Here is a 19098-nt window from a genome sequence, read left to right on the forward strand (position 1 = left end):
GGAGACATTTTGCTGCTGGCAGGTGATGTCATTGGAAGGAGATGTCAGAACCATGGTCCTGATACCACACTGGGAGGGGTTTCACCTCAATATCAGGCCATACGGAGCCCCCTCATGATGCCTTTGTGAAAAGGAAAAGATTTCTCATGGGAAAGGGGGTATCAGCTACTGATGGGGATGAAGTTTATCTTGGTTACGGTTTCTCTTTAAGACTAGCATGACAGTGCTGAGTCTAAACACTGCAGCGGGAGAGAAAATCAGTTGCTATAGATCCCGTGACCATATTTGTGATTTTTTTTTTTTTTTTTTTTTTTTTTTTTTAATTTAGCTGTGGAGACTCTGATGTACAGAGGTAACATTTGGTTACTATTACCAAGTTTTCAGGTGATCTATTTAGAACTGTGCCAGAAGCTGCTCTAAGGGTGGCCATACATGGTACAATTTGTCAATTTTTTTTGATTAGATAATTTAGTTCGATTATTCCGTTAGATCGAATATAAAGATTTTTCAAGCATGTCCGATCTGATTTTTCTTAAAAAAAAAACGGGATAATCGTTCGAATTTCTTGATCAGAAAAAAAAAATTTCAACTTTCTTTCGATTTGATCTATTAGATTGAATAAACGGGATAATCGAACATTTTTATTGTACCATGTATGGCCACCATAAGTCATAGATCTGGACAGAAGTTAGATAACGGTTTAATTGTATTCCTTCTTAAACTGTGTTTAATCATCAAGGAAATATTATTCTATAGGATAAAAAAAATCTGGCATGTTGAAAAGCGTTATCTTGTTTTTGTTTTTTTCCGAAGCACACATGAAATGACTTGTGAAAGTAAGAATTGCCAGAGCATTGAAGTGTTGCTTATTACAATATGTTTTGTTCCAGCTGATAAGGCCTTCCGAGACATGAAGGTTTTGAAGATGAGCCAATCAATCATTGTGTCTGGAGAATCAGGAGCTGGCAAGACTGAAAATACAAAATTTGTTCTAAGGTCTGTATACTGTAAACTAAAGTTTAATATTCTAGTATTATTATTCTCACACTGGTGATTTTTCTTTACTTTTTTTCATAACTTCTTATTTCCTTTAAAGAGAACCCGAGATGGGTTTCAAGAATATTATCTGCATACAGAGGCTGGATCTGCCTATACAGCCCAGCCTCTGTTGCTATCCCAAACCCCCCTAAGGTTCCCCCTGCACTCTGCAATCCCTCATAAATCACAGCCACGCTGCTGACAAACAGCTTGTCAGAGCTGGCTGTGTTTATCTCTATAGTGTCAGTCTGCTGCTCTCCCCGCCTCCTGCAGAACTCCAGTCCCCGCCTGCATCCCTTCCCTCCCTGCTGATTGGAGGGAAGGGACGGGGGCAGGGACCGGAGCTATGCAGGAGGCGGGGAAGCAGCTGAGACTGACACTACAGATGTAAATACAGCCTCACAGCACGGCTGTGATTTATGAGGGATTGCAGAGTGCAGGGGGACCTTAGTGGGGTTTAAGATAGCAACAGAGGCCGGGCTGTATAGGCAGATCCAGCCTCTGTATGCAGATAACATTCTTTAAACACACCTCGGGTTCTCTTTAAAATTCCCCATATTTCCCCCTAAAACAGTTGGGATCCTTGTAGATTAAAGTGTAGGTAGAATTATTACTACTGTATATTCTGGCGTATAAGACTACCTTTTAACCCTTGAAAATCCTCTGAAATGTCAGGGGTCGTCTTATACGCCGGGTGTCATTGATGCACCCTATCCTGTTACCGCTTCTCAGATCTTGCTGTTGAGGACTGTAGTGAAGCGGCACAGGTGCACATGTGTGAGATCTGAGAGGTAGAGAAGGAGGTAAATAGGATACAAGGGTGGGCCAGAAGGGTGAAAGAGGCGTGTTTTATGGGCACAGCGCAATCTATTCTTCCATACTGCTCTAATAAACAGGTAGACAAGGAGAACTGCGCAAAAGGTGGATCAGCGCAACATCAGGCCGCCTTGGAATGGCCTCCATCAGAGATGCGCTGAGCCCCCCCAGGAACTACAAACGCACTTTGAACCCAAACAGAAGCTCTGCATATACACCAAAAAGCATGGCTGTTAAGTGGGAGCAGCTGACCAAAAACGAATTAAATTAGTACATAGCAAGGAAATGAACAGCGCTACTTAAAAACAGGCAAGTGCCTACCTGCAAAAGAGTGCAAGCCCCACTTGTGGGACACAATACACACCGAGCATACACATGACCTGTCTACCACTGGAGGATGTTAGTTTCCTGTAACAGCTTGCATGCAACCTATCAAGTACTCGTCCCTCCCACTGCGAAGAAGTCGATCCTCCATGGGAGGGGCCTAACACTAACTAAATCCTAACCTATGTATATGCATAGCCTGGGTGCGGCTAATCAAGTAAAATCGAAAATTGAAAATTGCGCAAAAGGTGGATCAGCGCAACACCAGGCCGCCTCGGAATGGCCTCCATCAGAGATGCGCTGAGCCCTCCCAGGAACTACAAACGCACCTTGAACCCAAACAGAAGCTCTGCATATACACCAAAAGCATGGCTGTTAAGTGGGAGCAGCTGACCAAAAATGAATTAAATTAGTACATAGCAAGGAAATGAACAGCGCTACTTAAAAACAGGCAAGTGCCTACCTGCAAAAGAGTGCAAGCCCCACTTGTGGGACACAATACACACCGAGCATACACATGACCTGTCTACCACTGGAGGATGTGGGTTTCCTGTAACAGCTTGCAATTTTCAATTTTCGATTTTACTTGATTAGCCGCACCCAGGCTATGCATATACATAGGTTAGGATTTAGTTAGTGTTAGGCCCCTCCCATGGAGGATCGACTTCTTCACGGTGGGAGGGACGAGTACTTGATAGGTTGCATGCAAGCTGTTACAGGAAACCAACATCCTCCAGTGGTAGACAGGTCATGTGTATGCTCGGTGTGTATTGTGTCCCACAAGTGGGGCTTGCACTCTTTTGCAGGTAGGCACTTGCCTGTTTTTAAGTAGCGCTGTTCATTTCCTTGCTATAGACAAGGAGAGCTGACCAATCCAACCAGTCAAACGCCTATATACTGTTACAGGGACTGCAGAATTATTAGGCAAATGAGTATTTTGACCACATAATCCTCTTTATGCATGTTGTCTTACTCCAAGCTGTATAGGCTCGAAAGCCTACTACCAATTAAGCATATTAGGTGATCTCTGTAATGAGAAGGGGTGTGGTCTAATGACATCAGCACCCTATATCAGGTGTGCATAATTATTAGGCAACTTCCTTTCCTTTGGCAAAATGGGTCAAAAGAAGGACTTGACAGGCTCAGAAAAGTCAAAAATAGTGAGATATCTTGCAAAGGGATGCAGCACTCTTAAAATTGCAAAGCTTCTGAAGCATGATCATCGAACAATCAAGCGTTTCATTCAAAATAGTCAACAGGGTCGCAAGAAGCGTGTGGAAAAACCAAGGCGCAAAATAACTGCCCATGAACTGAGAAAAGTCAAGCGTGCAGCTGCCAAGATGCCACTTGCCACCAGTTTGGCCATATTTCAGAGCTGCAACATCGCTGGAGTGTCCAAAAGCACAAGGTGTGCAATACTCAGAGATATGGCCAAGGTATGAAAGGCTGAAAGACGACCACCACTGAACAAGACACACAAGCTGAAACGTCAAGACTGGGCCAAGAAATATCTCAAGACTGATTTTTCTAAGGTTTTATGGACTGATGAAATGAGAGTGAGTCTTGATGGGCCAGATGGATGGGCCCGTGGCTGGATTGGTAAAGGGCAGAGAGCTCCAGTCTGACTCAGACGCCAGCAAGGTGGAGGTGGAGTACTGGTTTGAGCTGGTATCATCAAAGATGAGCTTGTGGGGCATTTTCCAGCCTTGCGGTGGCTGGATAGTGTAATGGTTAAGGGCTCTGCCTCTGACACAGGAGACCTGGGTTCGAATCTTGGCTCTCCCTGTTCAGTAAGCCAGCACCTATTTCAGTAGGAGACCTTGGGCAAAACTCTCTTACACTGCTACTGCCTATAGAGCGCGTCCTAGTGGCTGCAGCTCTGGCGCTTTGAGTCCATCAGGAGAAAAGCGCGATATAAATGTTCTGTGTTTGTTTGTTTGTTTTTCGGGTTGAGGATGGAGTCAAGCTCAACTCCCAGTCCTACTGCCAGTTTCTGGAAGACACCTTCTTCAAGCAGTGGTACAGGAAGAAGTCTGCATCCTTCAAGAAAAACATGTTTTTCATGCAGGGCAATGGTCCACCACATGCGTCCAAGTACTCCACAGCGTGGCTGGCAAGAACGGGTATAAAATAAGAAAAACTTATGACATGGCCTCCTTTTTCAGCTGATCTGAACCCCATTGAGAACCTTTGGTCCATCATAAAATGTGAGATTTACAAGGAGGGAAAACAGTACACCTCTCTGAACAGTGTCTGGGAGGCTGTGGTTGCTGCTGCACGCAATATTGATGGTGAACAGATCAAAACACTGACAGAATCCATGGATGGCAGGCTTTTGAGTGTCCTTGCAAAGAAAGGTGGCTATATTGGTCACTGATTTGTTTTTGTTTTGTTTTTGAATGTCAGAAATGTATATTTGTGAATGTTGAGATTTTATATTGGTTTCACTGGTAAAAATAAATAATTGAAATGGGTATATATTTGTTTTTTGTTAAGTTGCCTAATTATTATGCACAGTAATAGTCCCCTGCACACACAGATCTCCCCCTAAAATAGCTAAAACTAAAAACAAACTAAAAACTACTTTCAAAAATATTCAGCTTTGATATTAATGAGTTTTTTGGGTTCATTGAGAACATGGTTGTTGTGCAATAATAAAATTATTCCTCAAAAATACCACTTGCCTAATAATTCTGCACTCCCTGTATATACTGGGTACCACATCCAGTACAGCACCAGTATCTGATGTTTTATTTTTATTTAGTGTGCATTGGAAGAGGGGTAGTCTTATACAGCGAGTATATCCCAAACTCTATATTTTGACTGGAAAAGTTGGGGGAACGCATTATACACCCAGTGGTCTTATACGCCGGAATATACGGGTACTATTAGGTATTTTGATAATTAAAAGAGCATTTTGTAGTAGAAGATATTTCATTTGTATTGCCCACTTCGGCTTTTTTTTTTTTTGCAGCAGAAGGCCATTTGGAAACAATTTGGCCACTAATCATTGAGACCTTAAAGTGTATCTGAGGTGAGATTGATATGGAGGCTGCCATTTACACAATACCAGTTGACTGGCAGTCCTGATGATCTTCCTGGCATTAATGGTGTGCGCCACAACCCTGAAACAAACGTGCCAAATCCAGTCGGACTTATGTCAGAGCACCTGATCTGCATGCTTGTTCTGGGCCTATCACACATCAGTATTAGAGGTACAGGATCAGCGGAACAGCCAGGCAACATGCATTGTTTAAAGGGATCATGTCATGAGTAGTGGCTAAAAAAAAAAGAAATCTGGACTTACCTAGGGCTTCCTCCAGTTAACCCCGCCCCTCCATTTCCCAGTACACGGAGAGGTCCTCCTGGTCCCTTCCTTCCTCTTGTTGGCGGCTCTGGTAATTGTCTTTCAACGCAAGAAAAGCATCTAAGCCCCCTTTAAATGCAGGTATAGAGTTTGCCATAACTACTTCTTGTGGCAATGCATTCCACATCTTAATCACTCTTACTGTAAAGAACCCTTTCCTAAATAAACGGCTAAAACCTTTTTCCTCCAGATCATGTCCGCTAGTCCTTTGAGAAGGCCTAGGGACAAAAAGCTCATCCGCCAAGCTTTTATATTCCCCTCTGATGTATTTATTCGTGTTAATTAGATCCCCTCTAAGGCGTCTTTTCTCTAGACTAAATAAACACAGTTTATCTAACCTTTCTTGGTAAGCGAGACCTTCCATCCCACGTATCAATTTTGTTGCTCGTCTCTGCACCTGCTCTAAAACTGCAATATCTTTTTTGTAATGTGGTGCACAGAACTGAATTCCATATTCCAGATGTGGCCTTACTAGAGAGTTAAACAGGGGCGATATTATGCTAGCATCTCGAGTTTTTATTTCCCTTTTAATGCATCCCAAAATTTTGTCAGCTTTAGCTGCAGCGGCTTGGCATTGAGTTGGAGCTTATTGGTGCAGCTCTCATGCATATTTAAAGAATCCTGAGCCATATGTTTTTAACATACTTTTAATCCAGTTTTAATCCTGTACGATGATGTGACACATGTCACAGCAACTTCTGGACCTTCCAGCGCCCCCTGTGGCTGCTCTGCTCAGCTGTAATCTCTGACTGAGCAGAATGTGGATTGGAATATGGGTGGGAAGGAAGTGGCCGTTTTGCTCCCCTAATCAGTCCCTAGTTATGCCCCCTTCACTCCCTACTAATGGTTCTTTATATCGCTTTGTGTAATGGCGCACGAGAGCTGCAACTTGTGTGGGCTTAGGGAGATTGAGCTCAGAACAATAGTACCCAGATACAGCTATCAGTGCTTTGTAGCCTTCAGCAAACGTTAGTCATCTGGAAATTTAGCGACTCACTCAAAACCCACCATTAATCAAGCGATTTCTACCATCTGGCAAAATGGATGAATTGATGGGGAATAGTTTGCGGCATTGATTTGACATTGGTCGGCCAGATATCGATGGAAAAATTGACCAATGTATGGCAGTCTTTAGTGTATTGGAGCTTACAATCTAATCTGAGATTATCTGAAGTGGGTCTAACCAGGCTGTCACTCACATCCTTCACGCTCAGCCTTTGGAGGGTGCCTGGTCCAGGGTCGTGGAAAGTCCAGACAGCCAGGCTCCCAGAGAGAGCCGAGAATATTAGATCCAGAATATAACGAGTAGATGTTTTTTGTAGCTTTGTGACCAGTATTTTTCTGTTTTTGAAGAGGGAAGAGGTTGCCGCATGCCTTTACTCTGAATATATTACTGCGTATGGTGGAGTAAACACTTTCACAGAACTAAACATTTGCAGCCTCTGTTAATGTGTCAGGTGTGGCTACAATTGAAGCTTTTAAATATGCTTAATGTATTCATCAAACATCTGTTATTTATTTGTTTTGAGCTTTTACTCTTATATTGGATTCTTGAATGTAAATGCACACGACTATTTGAAAATGTTCTACATTAATTCATGAAGGGAAAGAGTGAAACTCCCAATGCATTAAACAGCATGCTCCCTGAGATTGTGACAGTGAGAGCTGCTATTTTCTAAATACTTTTCCTTTCCTTTAGTATTTTTTAATATATGAGTAAAAGCATAGACATAGTGAAGCCTAATGGTCTCACTGCAAAATGCATCTTCTTACTCAAGGGCCTTGGGAACACTAGATGGCAATCAGAATGGAATGTTGAGGTATGCTTGTATAGCAACTTCTGATTATAATCTCTTGGCCAACACTGCTCTAAAGGCCTGTACACATGCGTGACTTAAGTTGGCAGACAACGACTGCCTCAGCCGATAATCAGGCGTTTCTATGTATGGAGGTTCCCAAAACATCTCCTCTCCTCCAGTGACGCCGAACCCATTGTTTGCCCTGCTCCGGGTCTGCCATGTGACATCACGCATGCTACGTCCCCCTGCCCCCATCCCACCCCTGCGTAGCAACACAACCATCAGCTACACAGCTGACACGAGTGTGTGCACCCAAGCCCATTGATGTCCCCCAAGCGGAGACGGGTGATATCCATCAAAGGTGTATGTGCTTTAAGATGTTTAATTGCCCCACTACATAGGTATTAATATTAGCAAAGTGAGACATGCATTTTCCTCAAAAGATATTTTGTACAAAAAAAACTTTCTGCTGTCTGATCAAGATTGCATGTCTAGCCACCATCTACTGTTGGCATCTTAAAGAATTCCAAAATGTCCAGAATTGAAGCCCAATTCCATTTTTGACCATTAACCACTGTGAAAAGACACAAGTGGCAGATGTAGCTATGCTCCCTCTTTTATAGTGAAGCATAGGAAAGGAGGGGGTGTGTGACAACATGAGGTACATATCCACCAGATGACACTACAGGAGACAAGGTACTACACTAGTACAACATCCATATTCCTGAACATCAGGTAGGACAGAGCAGATGTCACCGTGGGACCTTCATTCATTCTTTTATTTTTAACAGTGATGTAGGAGTCGGTATACAATTCCTGGTTATTTGCTTTTAATATGTGGTTCTCTTCCTAACGATCTGTGTTATAGTAATGGAGCACGGAGGGGAAATGTCTTGCAGACTAATCATGCACAATCAACTTGACTTGTATGATGTCTCCAATTACCCTTTGAAGACACCAGCCTTGTAATGTCTACAGAGTGGCATAGTGCCTTACAGCACTGAGGTCCCAGTTCAAATTTAGGCACAAAGGACACTATCTGCATGGGGTTTCTATGCTCTTCCTGTGTTTGAATGGGTTTGCTCCAGGCACTTTGTCTCTTCTCACTTCATAAATACATACTGATAACTTCATTGGTTCCCCCTAAATAGGCACTAAACTGACTATGGAAGACATTAGATTGTGTTCTGCAGAACTGTTAGTGACATGCCTATGCAGAAGGTGTCACTGCTATAGAAATACACAATAATAATGGCATTCTTGTATGACTTCTCACAAATGTTGGCAAGGGGGGTGGGGGGTGGGGGTGGGAGGAGGTGTATAGTGTGTTTTCTTTGGTTCATTAACTGTGGGTAAAATAAATCATGATTACTACCTGCAAGTACAGCCGTACCAACACTGATGTTTTGCGTATTCCATTATTGTTTATTTTTTTCTTTTTATAGGTACCTGACTGAATCCTACGGGTCTGGACAAGATATTGATGAAAGGATTGTAGAAGGTATTGAACTAAGCTAAATAGATAGGAGTTTAAAGATGCAACAGCAATCCATTCAGTCGTTTTTCTATATATTTTTTTGTGTGTGTTTTTTTTTTTTAACCTGAAAAAGAAAATCGAATCTAACTAAAAGCTTATGGTCACATTTCTTTCAAAAATCAATTTTTGACATTCTATGCAAACATGGTACCTTCCCATGAGGTTGTTTTACTGTAAAGGTGGCCACTAATGATCCAATCTTTTCATTTCTATGTAATATAAGTTAACTGCCTGAAGTATCCATTCAGTATATTCACTCAATGTACCCTTATACTACATAGATTTGGTAAGATTGGATGAAAAAGATTGGATCATTAGTGGCCACCATAACACCCCACAAATTTACACACACACACACACACACACACACACACACACACACACACACACACACACACACACACACACACACACACACTCTCACTCACTCACTCACTCACTCACTCACTCACTCACTCACTCACTCACTCACTCACTCACTCACTCACTCACTCACTCACACTCACTCACTACATTCCTGTTTAACATATTTTCATATAACATGCCAAAGACGACAGATACACAGTCCAAAGACATATTCATACTACCAGTTCCTGTTTAATTAGTGGTATGTATCCACCTTAAAGCGAAATTTAACCCTGCATTTCAACTTTTCTCTAAAACATTATTTACAGCATATTATATGCAAAAAGCATTTTTTTTTTACTAGACCAGTATTGGAAGGGTTAAACACAGAGGTTTAAAGTTCCGTGGAGAGATATGCAGAAGTTCAGATTGTTACATTCTATTTAGTTAAATGTATCTATTGAGAAATGTTACACACTCTTTGGCTGTCCTCCAGCGCCTTCTTAGTCAGAGAGAGTGAGTCACATATCACACTTAGATACATTTATGTAAACAAAATGTATCTATGTCAGCTTAGGATGCATCTGCAGAAATCTCCAGGAACTTTAAAGCCCTGTGTAACCCTTCCAATGCTGGTCTAGTAAAAAAAAAAAAATGCTGGTTGCATATAATATACTGTAAATAATGTTTTAGAGCAAAGTTGAAATGCAGGGTTATATTCCGCTTTAAGCAGTAAGGTTATTTCTTGTTACATGAGGTTTATTTTTGCTCTCCAATTTCTTTGGGATATATTAGAGTCATTTAGGCATAAATAGCATCAACGACCCATATGCTGAATATTTTTATTTAATACCAAATTGTTTCTATGGTAATATTCCCATGAAAAATAAATGCCCTGAGCCCGCTCGGCATTTCTCTTTTTTTTATAACTAAGGGGTTTTGTTGTTCTGAGGCTTGCCAAGAGGGCATTAAAAGATCGTTACTCTGGCTGAGGTTGCTGAACATTGTTCCCAATAAGTAGAAGCACTGAATTATTTCTCAGAAGAAAGAAGTAAGAAGAACATTTATTTTAATGAGGATAAAGACTTTGCAAAGAAAGGCATTTTTCTCAAAACTTTACTAACTGCCTTATCACCATGGAATAAAAAAGTAGTGCAATAAATAATACCTAATTTCCAGCTGTCAGGGAAAAGCTTTAACATTATCCAGTGTTTTAGAAATGTTTCTCTTCATCTCTAGCAGCTTTTAGGTACTTGCTACATTCCCCTATTAAGGCCATCTTGTTTTGCAATGCCTGTGGTGTTACTTGCCAGGCTAGTGTGACAAGAGGGAATCACAGCACCAGCAACCCGGTACTAAGGCTTGAAATTGGCCTTTTTCGTGTGTGATATTAAACAAAATGAGTTGCGTCCCAGCGCCACACAATGACTCACCATGTCACCTCTTTTCTCTTTGCCCTTTCAAACGGATTATGTGAAGAGCTTGATATAAAACATTTCTTCCAGGGCATATGTGAATTATTTCCTTTTTAGCTTATTATTTTTCCATCAGCTCAGAAGAAAAATGAAGAGTTTGTTCATCTGTTTAATTTTCCTTATTTTGTGCCAGGAATTTCTGTAATGTGAGAGTTTTACAGAACAGACCAATGTAGGTAGACAGAAGAAAATATACACCGATCAGCCAATACATTAAATCCCCACTCCTAATATTGTTCCTCTTGTACTGCCAAAACCAATGTGAACCATCAAGGGTTGGACATTGCCATTTGGTAGTTTGGTGCTTGCAGCAGATCCTTTACGTTCTGTAAGGTGGACCAAATTGTTTTCCCTATACATTCCACAGCTGGTCATTGGTATTGGCTGGGGAGGACAATGCCTCATGTCCCTTAATTATTCCTGAAGGTCGTTGCCATCAAGGAATATGGTTACCATGAAGGAGAATGTGGTCTGCAGCAAATAAAAATTGTAAAAAAGAAATTCGGCTGGCAAAGATTGAAGCTGAAAAACAAATCACTAAGGATATCAAATCTAACCCAAAAAAGTTTTACAAGTACATTAACTCTAAAAAAAGAAAGGTTGACTGTAAAGGACTCCTAAAGGATGAGGGTGGGAACTCAATGGTGGATGACCAAGGTAAGGCAGAGTTATTAAATGCTTTCTTTGCTACTGCCTTCACAAAAGAAACAGCACTGTTGCAAACTACAGAGGCGGAAGAGTCTCAGGGCCTGATTCACAAAGCGGTGCAAACTTTTTCGCGGACTTTTGCGCGTGCAATTTGCCGCGATTCGCGCGACCGCGGACTTTTGGGCACGCAATTTGCCGCGGTTCACGGCAAATTGCGCGCGCAAAAGATCGCGATCGCGCGAATCGCGGCAAATTGCGCGCGCAAAAGTCCGCGAAAAAGTTTGCACCGCTTTGTGAATCAGGCCCTCAATCTTCTAACTGTAATATTAAATACTTAACGCAGGAAGAAGTGAAGGCAAGACTAAATAAATTAAAAATAGAAAAGGCACCTGGCCCGGATGGCATGCATCCTCGGGTCCTAAGGGAATTAAGTTCAGTTATAGATAAACCCCTTTATCTTATCTTTTGTGACTCTCTTGCAACTGGCAGAGTCCCAGTGGATTGGCGTACAGCCCACGTTTTCCCATTATTTAAGAAGGGCAAAAAATCAGATCCAGGAAATTATAGACCTGTAAGCTTAACATAAGTTGTATGCAAACTATTTGAGGGGTTACTAAGAGATACTATACATGACTTCATAGTAGAAAATAAATCTTATTTCTCAGCATCAACATGGGTTTACTAAAGACAGGTCCTGTTTGACTAACATGCTCAGCTTTTATGAGGTAGTGAATGCTAATATGGATATTGGGAATGCTGTAGATGTGATATACTTGGACTTTGCAAAGGCCTTCGACACTGTTCCCCACAAAAGTCTGGTGCAAAAGTTGAGGATGCAAGGACTGGGGAAGAGTCTGTGTTCATGGATAGGGAACTGGCTAATGGACAGAAAACAAAGAGTTGTGGTCAATGGATCGTACTCAAAATGGGAGACTGTTAGTGGGGTCCCACAGGGGTCTGTTCTGGGTCCAGTGCTCTTCAATTTATTTATTAATGACCTAGTAGATGCAGTAGTGAGCAATGTTGCTATTTTTGCAGATGATACAAAATTGTGCAGAATCATCAACTCTCAGGAAGATAGTGTCATATTGCAACAGGATCTGGATAGGATGGCTATATGGGCACATACATGGCAGATGAAATTCAATGTTGACAAATGTAAAGTCATGCATTTTGGACGTACTAATGGTCTAGCACCATACAAAATAAATGGGATACAGTTGGGGACATCAAACTTGGAGAAGGACTTAGGAGTACTCATTGACAACAAGTTAAATAATTGTTCTCAATGCCAAGCAGCTGCAGCTAAAGCTAACAAAATTTTGGGATGCATTAAAAGGAAAAAAAACTCGAGATGCTAGCATAATATTGCCCCTGTTTAACTCTCTCCAGTAAGGCCACATCTGGAATATGGAATTCTGTTCTGGGCACCACATTACAAAAAAGATATTGCAGTTTTAGAGCAGGTGCAGAGACGAGCAACAAAATTGATACGTGGGATGGAAGGTCTCACTTATCAAGAAAGGTTAGATAAACTGGGTTTATTTAGTCTAGAGAAAAGACGCCTTAGAGGGGATCTAATTAACCTGTATAAATACATCAGAGGGCAATATAATAGCTTGGCGGATGAGCTTTTTGTCCCTAGGCCTTCTCAAAGGACTAGAGGACATGATCTGCGCATGGAGGAAAAACGTTTTAGCCAATTATTTAGGAAAGGGTTCTTTACAGTAAGAGTGATTAAGATGGGGAATGCATTGCCACAGGAAGTCGTTATGGCAAACTCTATACCTGCATTTAAAGGGGGCTTAGATGCTTTCCTTGCATTGAAAGACATCCATGGCTACAATTACTAGGTAATGCCTAATGATGTTGAACCAGGGATTTTATGTGATTGCCATCTGGAGTTGGGAAGGAATTTTTCCCTTTAGGGGCTAATTGGACCATGCCTTGTAAGAGTTTTTTCGCCTTCCTCTGGATCAACAGGGATATGTGAGGGAGCAGGCTGGTGTTGTACTTTATAATGGTTGAACTCGATGGACGTATGTCTTTTTTAAACCAAAATAACTATGTAACTATGTAATCTTTATTTAGGTGTTATGTGCCAAAATAACACCCACTTAAATGACAGGACCCAATCGTTCCCCACATAACTTTACCTATGCCATCATACTGCTTCTGCCAGCCTGCCTGTTTTTTCCATATTGCCCAGATCTGATATAGTCCCGAGGCTGAAATTATCAAGCTAGTACAGTATTTCATGTTAAGTGCACATATAATAAAGGCCCATACACACGTCGGATTTGCGCGAACGACGGGTCGTTTGAACGTTCCGTCGTTCGCACGTTTCCGCATGAAATCCGGCGTGTGTACAGACTATCGTTCGGGAGATAAGACTGGTTATCAACGATCCGCCGGGCGGATCGCTGGTAACCAGTCTTATCTCCCGAACGATAGTCTGTACACACGCCGGATTTCATGCGGAAACGTGCGAACGACGGAACGTTCAAACGACCCGTCGTTCGCGCAAATCCGACGTGTGTATGGGCCTTTACAAGAATAACTATTATGCTTATTAGCTAAGTCGTTGACAATAAGGAATGTTTGTTACAAAAAAAAAAAAGTTCATCAGCAATGTAACTTTTAATATATTAAATGAGTTAGTTGTAAAGTTGTGTGATGAGGGATGATGATAGCTTTAATGTATAGGGATTTTTGTGTGTGTCATATTAAATGAGGCTTTGAAAGTGTACAGAGCAACTGAGGTAGGTTTTCCTATGTACAAAAAGTTTGCAAACAAGATTGTTTGAATAATGCAACATTACTTACTATTTATTATAGGTAACAATGTGTTACATGCTTATGATACAATGTACATTACTGCTTGCGTTTTTGCTGTACCATCACTGACCCTGTATGTGCCAAAAATAATTCCGGGTACAACCCCCGTTGTACTTGGCGAAATAAAATGATTCTGATTCTGATACAAATCATTTTTCTACCGTTTTATAAAGGTCAAAAGTTTACTTCGCCTCACCCAGCCTTTGCAATGTTGTAGGGGGCTGAGTGAACGTTGGATCTTAATAAAAACTTGAATATCTCAAAAACTATAAAAGATTTTTACAGCACATATGAGCACACACACAGCACTACATACACATACCAGTTTCATGTCTGTAGGTTGTTGTATAATGACTGGGTGATGGTATTGTTTTTAAATAATAAATGCTGTTCTCTTCAAAATGAAACAGCACAAATCTTAATTTTTCAGCACAAATGGGCACAAATGCAGTACTAATCAAGCATGTTGCAATTTTTATTTGTTCTGATTGTAGGGGGGGGGGGGGGCATCTTTACGGAGCTCATAGCCGCCTATGTTCTTAATCCCTTATACCAGTATACTCATTCATGCACTTTCTGACTGTATATTTACCCAGCAATTTATTTTCTGATAATAAAATAAGGGATAGCAACAGAACATACAGTATATATTTTTCATTCTTCTTGTTGCTCTCTGTTGTGTAATCATGCAAATTCTGATCATTCTGAAAGAAATTATTCATGCTTCTTCCGCTCTTTTGCTGCAGACTTAGAGAATGATTGCAAGCAGAGAGACACAAATCTAAAACAAAAATGCTGCATGACACAGAGCAAGTGGAAAGGCATTAATGCCCTTTTGGAGGCACAGTAAAATCCAGCAGCCAGGTTTGGTGGGGCATTACCTCAGAGTACTGTGCAGCAGTGTTAACTGCATTGCTTTTATGGTCGCAGACTTAATTTTTAACCTAAAATATGTGAACTGAACAAAGATGGTTAAAAAAATGAATAAAGTGTGAAAGACATAAATTATAGGAAATCCTGTTGTTCCTGATAATGATCACACGGGTCTCTTGTGCATCATTTGATGTTCTTACATATCTCACATAGGCCTCAATTCACTAAGCTTTATCAAACATTTTATCAAATGTTTGATAATTTACCTCATGGGTAAAATCTAATTTTGAATTCACTAAGGTGTTATAGATTTATTGAATGTTTTATCGATAAAACATTTGATAAATATATAACACCTCAGTGAATTAAAAATTAGATTTTACCCATGAGGTAAATTATCAAACGTTTGATAAAGTGTTTGATAAAGCTTAGTGAATTGAGGCCTATGTGTGTATATTGTACTGAGCTGCACCACACATTGGGCTTGATTCACTAAACCGTGATAACTGATATCTTGGTTGCGCTAGTGTTTTGTGCGTGCGATAACGTGCATAATGGTTTACGCATGCAATTGCGAATTTTCGTATGAAAATAATTCGCAATTGCGCACGAAAGATTTTAGCATGGCCGTGATATCAGTTATCACGGTTTAGTGAATCAAACCCACTGTGTGAATGTCATATGGCTTATCTTGACTTCTGATAAAGCTAAACAGCTTCCACCTTCAGTTACTCATGTCTCTCTTGGCTATTGTATCTATATTACTTCTATTCATATGCCTTGTACACACCTTACAATTTTCTGTTAGATTTTCTGTTATGCCAGGAATACACGGTACGTTTTTAGCGCTCGATTATGCTGCCGGATCAATTCCTGCCAGTCCCCACGGGCGATTCTCTCCTGCTCGGTTTCCTTATCTTTTTCCATTGTCCCAACCGCTGTATCGAGCGTGGAGTCGATCCGGCGGGTGATCGGACATGTCGGAAATTATCAATCTAGCCATCTAATGGCTCGATCGAGCAGTACAAACTGTACCGTGTATTCCCAGCAACATGTTGGAAATTATCTATCTGGCAGGTAAATCTAACAGAAAATCTTACAGAAAATTGTTTGGTATGTACTAGGCAATAGACTATCAATTATTTTGGAAAAGGTACTTCTCTCTTCCTGTGGTATCTTTCTGGAATTTTCACCTCAGGTTTTTAATCTGCTGCCCCTGCATAATCTGTAACTCAATGTCCCATTTGTAGGCTTATATTCAGCAACTGCACTTCATTAGCTTTCAAATGTCTGTTTTAATATTCAGGACGTAGTTATGTTTTACATGTTTGTGAACGACCTATTCAGTTTTGTGTGTTTGTCAGTATGCAGCTTTTGAACTGTAAATTTTTCACAGCTAGATCATAGCATGCAAATAGTTTTCTATGTGTTTGTTGGTGACCTATATGTGTTTGTCCATACAGCTAACCCCCTTCTGGAGGCCTTTGGAAATGCAAAAACTGTCCGAAATAACAACAGCAGCCGTTTTGGGAAATTTGTAGAGATTCACTTCAATGAAAAGGTATTTTATGCCATGATTGTAGCACATTGTTGAGCACCTCTTTTCATTATGCTTCTGCATTTGACATCCATATTTTCTCTTTGTCTACTTTGTCACAAAACTACCCCATTCCTGGCACTGCATTGTTTTCAATGCACAATACCAGTGCTGAGAGATGGTAGCATAATGTACCTGCTTGCCCCATGTAAGCATTCATCTGTGGGGTCTCTACAGTTTGCTGTCTCAGCACAAAGATTAGGACTGGGAAACAGTCAGTGTGGTCTCCACTAGTGTTACTGCTGGATTGTAGTTCTGGCAATGCTAGAACCCATATAACACAGTTTCCAGTAGTGTAAGCTGCAACTAACCAAAGTCAGCATGCAGTGATAAAAAAAAAGCTGATGTGGATTGTCACTTCAGGCTGTCTCTGGCTAGTTGCAGTTTATGCCTGGTTACACACCTTCAATTTTGTTTGGCCAGTTTTACCACTTCCATGTAGTATTAGGGTCAAAAGATTCTGGATATGATGAGTAGTTTGTATAGGTAAAGTCTCATACTACATGGAAATGATAAAACTGATCAGTATTTAGCCCTCCCAAAAATGGAAGGTGTGTACCAGGCAACACTAGCTTACTTTTGCACAGTGGGAGACATGGCAGCGCTTTCAAACAACCTCATACCTGAATGGTTTAACTGCAATGGTGAGCAGAGCTCCAGAAACTGGACTAAATTACACACCCAGCATACACTGCAGGCAAAGAGAGGGAGGGGGAATTAGTGATTAAGCTGCATCAGTGGGCAGAGCTCCAGAAACTGGACTATATTACACACCCTGCATCACTATAGACCAAGGGGGGGTGTTAGCTTCAGTGATAATTAGTGCACAAATTATGACCTAATAGACTTCCCCACGGCGGTGACGTACCCCCTTGGGGAAGACCTACCTCTAACCTAGCAATAAAAACATAATTCCTCGTGCTGCTATTCATAAATGGTATACACATTTCATAAGACAAGCAAAACAGACAAATGATAAGCGCTCAAGGATGCACCTGAATTGTGAGCCATCAGCGGCAATGCAGAGCCCCCTAGGCCCTAGGGGGCTCTGCATTGCCGCTGATGGCTCACAATTCAGGTGCATCCTTGAGCGCTTATCATTTGTCTGTTTTGCTTGTCTTATGAAATGTGTATACCATTTATGAATAGCAGCACGAGGAATTATGTTTTTATTGCTAGGTTAGAGGTAGGTCTTCCCCAAGGGGGTACGTCACCGCCGTGGGGAAGTCTATTAGGTCATAATTTGTGCACCAATTATCACTGAAGCTAACACCCCCCCTTGGTCTATAGTGATGCAGGGTGTGTAATATAGTCCAGTTTCTGGAGCTCTGCCCACTGATGCAGCTTAATCACTAATTCCCCCTCCCTCTCTTTGCCTGCAGTGTATGCTGGGTGTGTAATTTAGTCCAGTTTCTGGAGCTCTGCTCACCATTGCAGTTAAACCATTCAGGTATGAGGTTGTTTGAAAGCGCTGCCATGTCTCCCACTGTGCAAAATTAAATGTAAGTATACTAGTGGCTAGCTGCCTTCACTGTTTTAAATTCACTCTAAAATTTTTAGATTAGAGTTAGCACATAATTTTGCATCTGTTTTGCATTAGAGGCATGTATTCAGCCCTAGGGGGCTCTGCATTGCCGCTGATGGCTCACAATTCAGGTGCATCCTTGAGCGCTTATCATTTGTCTGTTTAACACTAGCTTACTACCCAAACAGCAACACTAGCTTACACTGCCCAACCCAAAAAGCAACACTAGTCTTCAGTGACATGAGCATTGTGATTTGCCAATTGTGGTGATCAAAGGGAAAGCTTTTTTTTTTAGAAAGAAATTTTTCCTGGTCTGCACATAGTCTGCACAAAGTACCCTGGTCTGCACAAAGTACCCTTGGTAGGGGTTAAACATACTTACCTCTGTTGTAAACCTTTTCATGTAATATGTTTGTGCATTGAAATACTACACCTTTTAAACTCTGAAGGTAAGATTCAGTTACATCACTGATGTGGGATAAAGGTGTTGTAGAGGCAGCTCAGTGAGAACTGTTTACAACAGTATTTTACATCCAAAATACTATAATAAATCCACACTAGAGAATTGATAGTAATTTATTCCTCATATACTGTCGTGTTATAAAAAAAATTGAAATCAAGCATACATCAATCCCCTTAGTGCAATCAGGAAATATATCAGTCATGAATATGCTTCTTCCAGTTTGAATCAGTGTGGTAGGCCATGCCTTATGATTCCTGCACCCCAAATTATAAACCTGTGAAAGTTTTTTGCAAGCCATTTTCAACAATATTTGTGTCACCTCTACCACTCAGTCTGTTCCATCTCTGCTTCCTGTCCAGCTTGCTTGCAACCCAGCTTATAAAGTTCTGAAAGTATTTTGGATGTGTAGTGTATGTAGTAACATTATGCTAGAACTCGTTTATCAGGAAGATT

The 19098-nt window shown here is 41.0% G+C and overlaps 1 protein-coding gene across 1 annotated transcript in view; it reads left to right on the forward strand.

The window, feature by feature from the left end:
* The window catches only part of MYO6 (myosin VI), a 393572-nt gene that overhangs the window by 122818 nt on the left and 251656 nt on the right, over nucleotides 1–19098 (forward strand). Inside the window, 3 exon segments of the mRNA XM_068281511.1 lie at nucleotides 891–996; nucleotides 8790–8845; nucleotides 16524–16621. Coding sequence (XP_068137612.1) covers nucleotides 891–996; nucleotides 8790–8845; nucleotides 16524–16621 — 260 coding nt within the window.

This window comes from Hyperolius riggenbachi, chromosome 4, assembly GCF_040937935.1.
Source record: "Hyperolius riggenbachi isolate aHypRig1 chromosome 4, aHypRig1.pri, whole genome shotgun sequence".
NCBI classification, from domain to species: Eukaryota; Metazoa; Chordata; class Amphibia; order Anura; family Hyperoliidae; genus Hyperolius; species Hyperolius riggenbachi.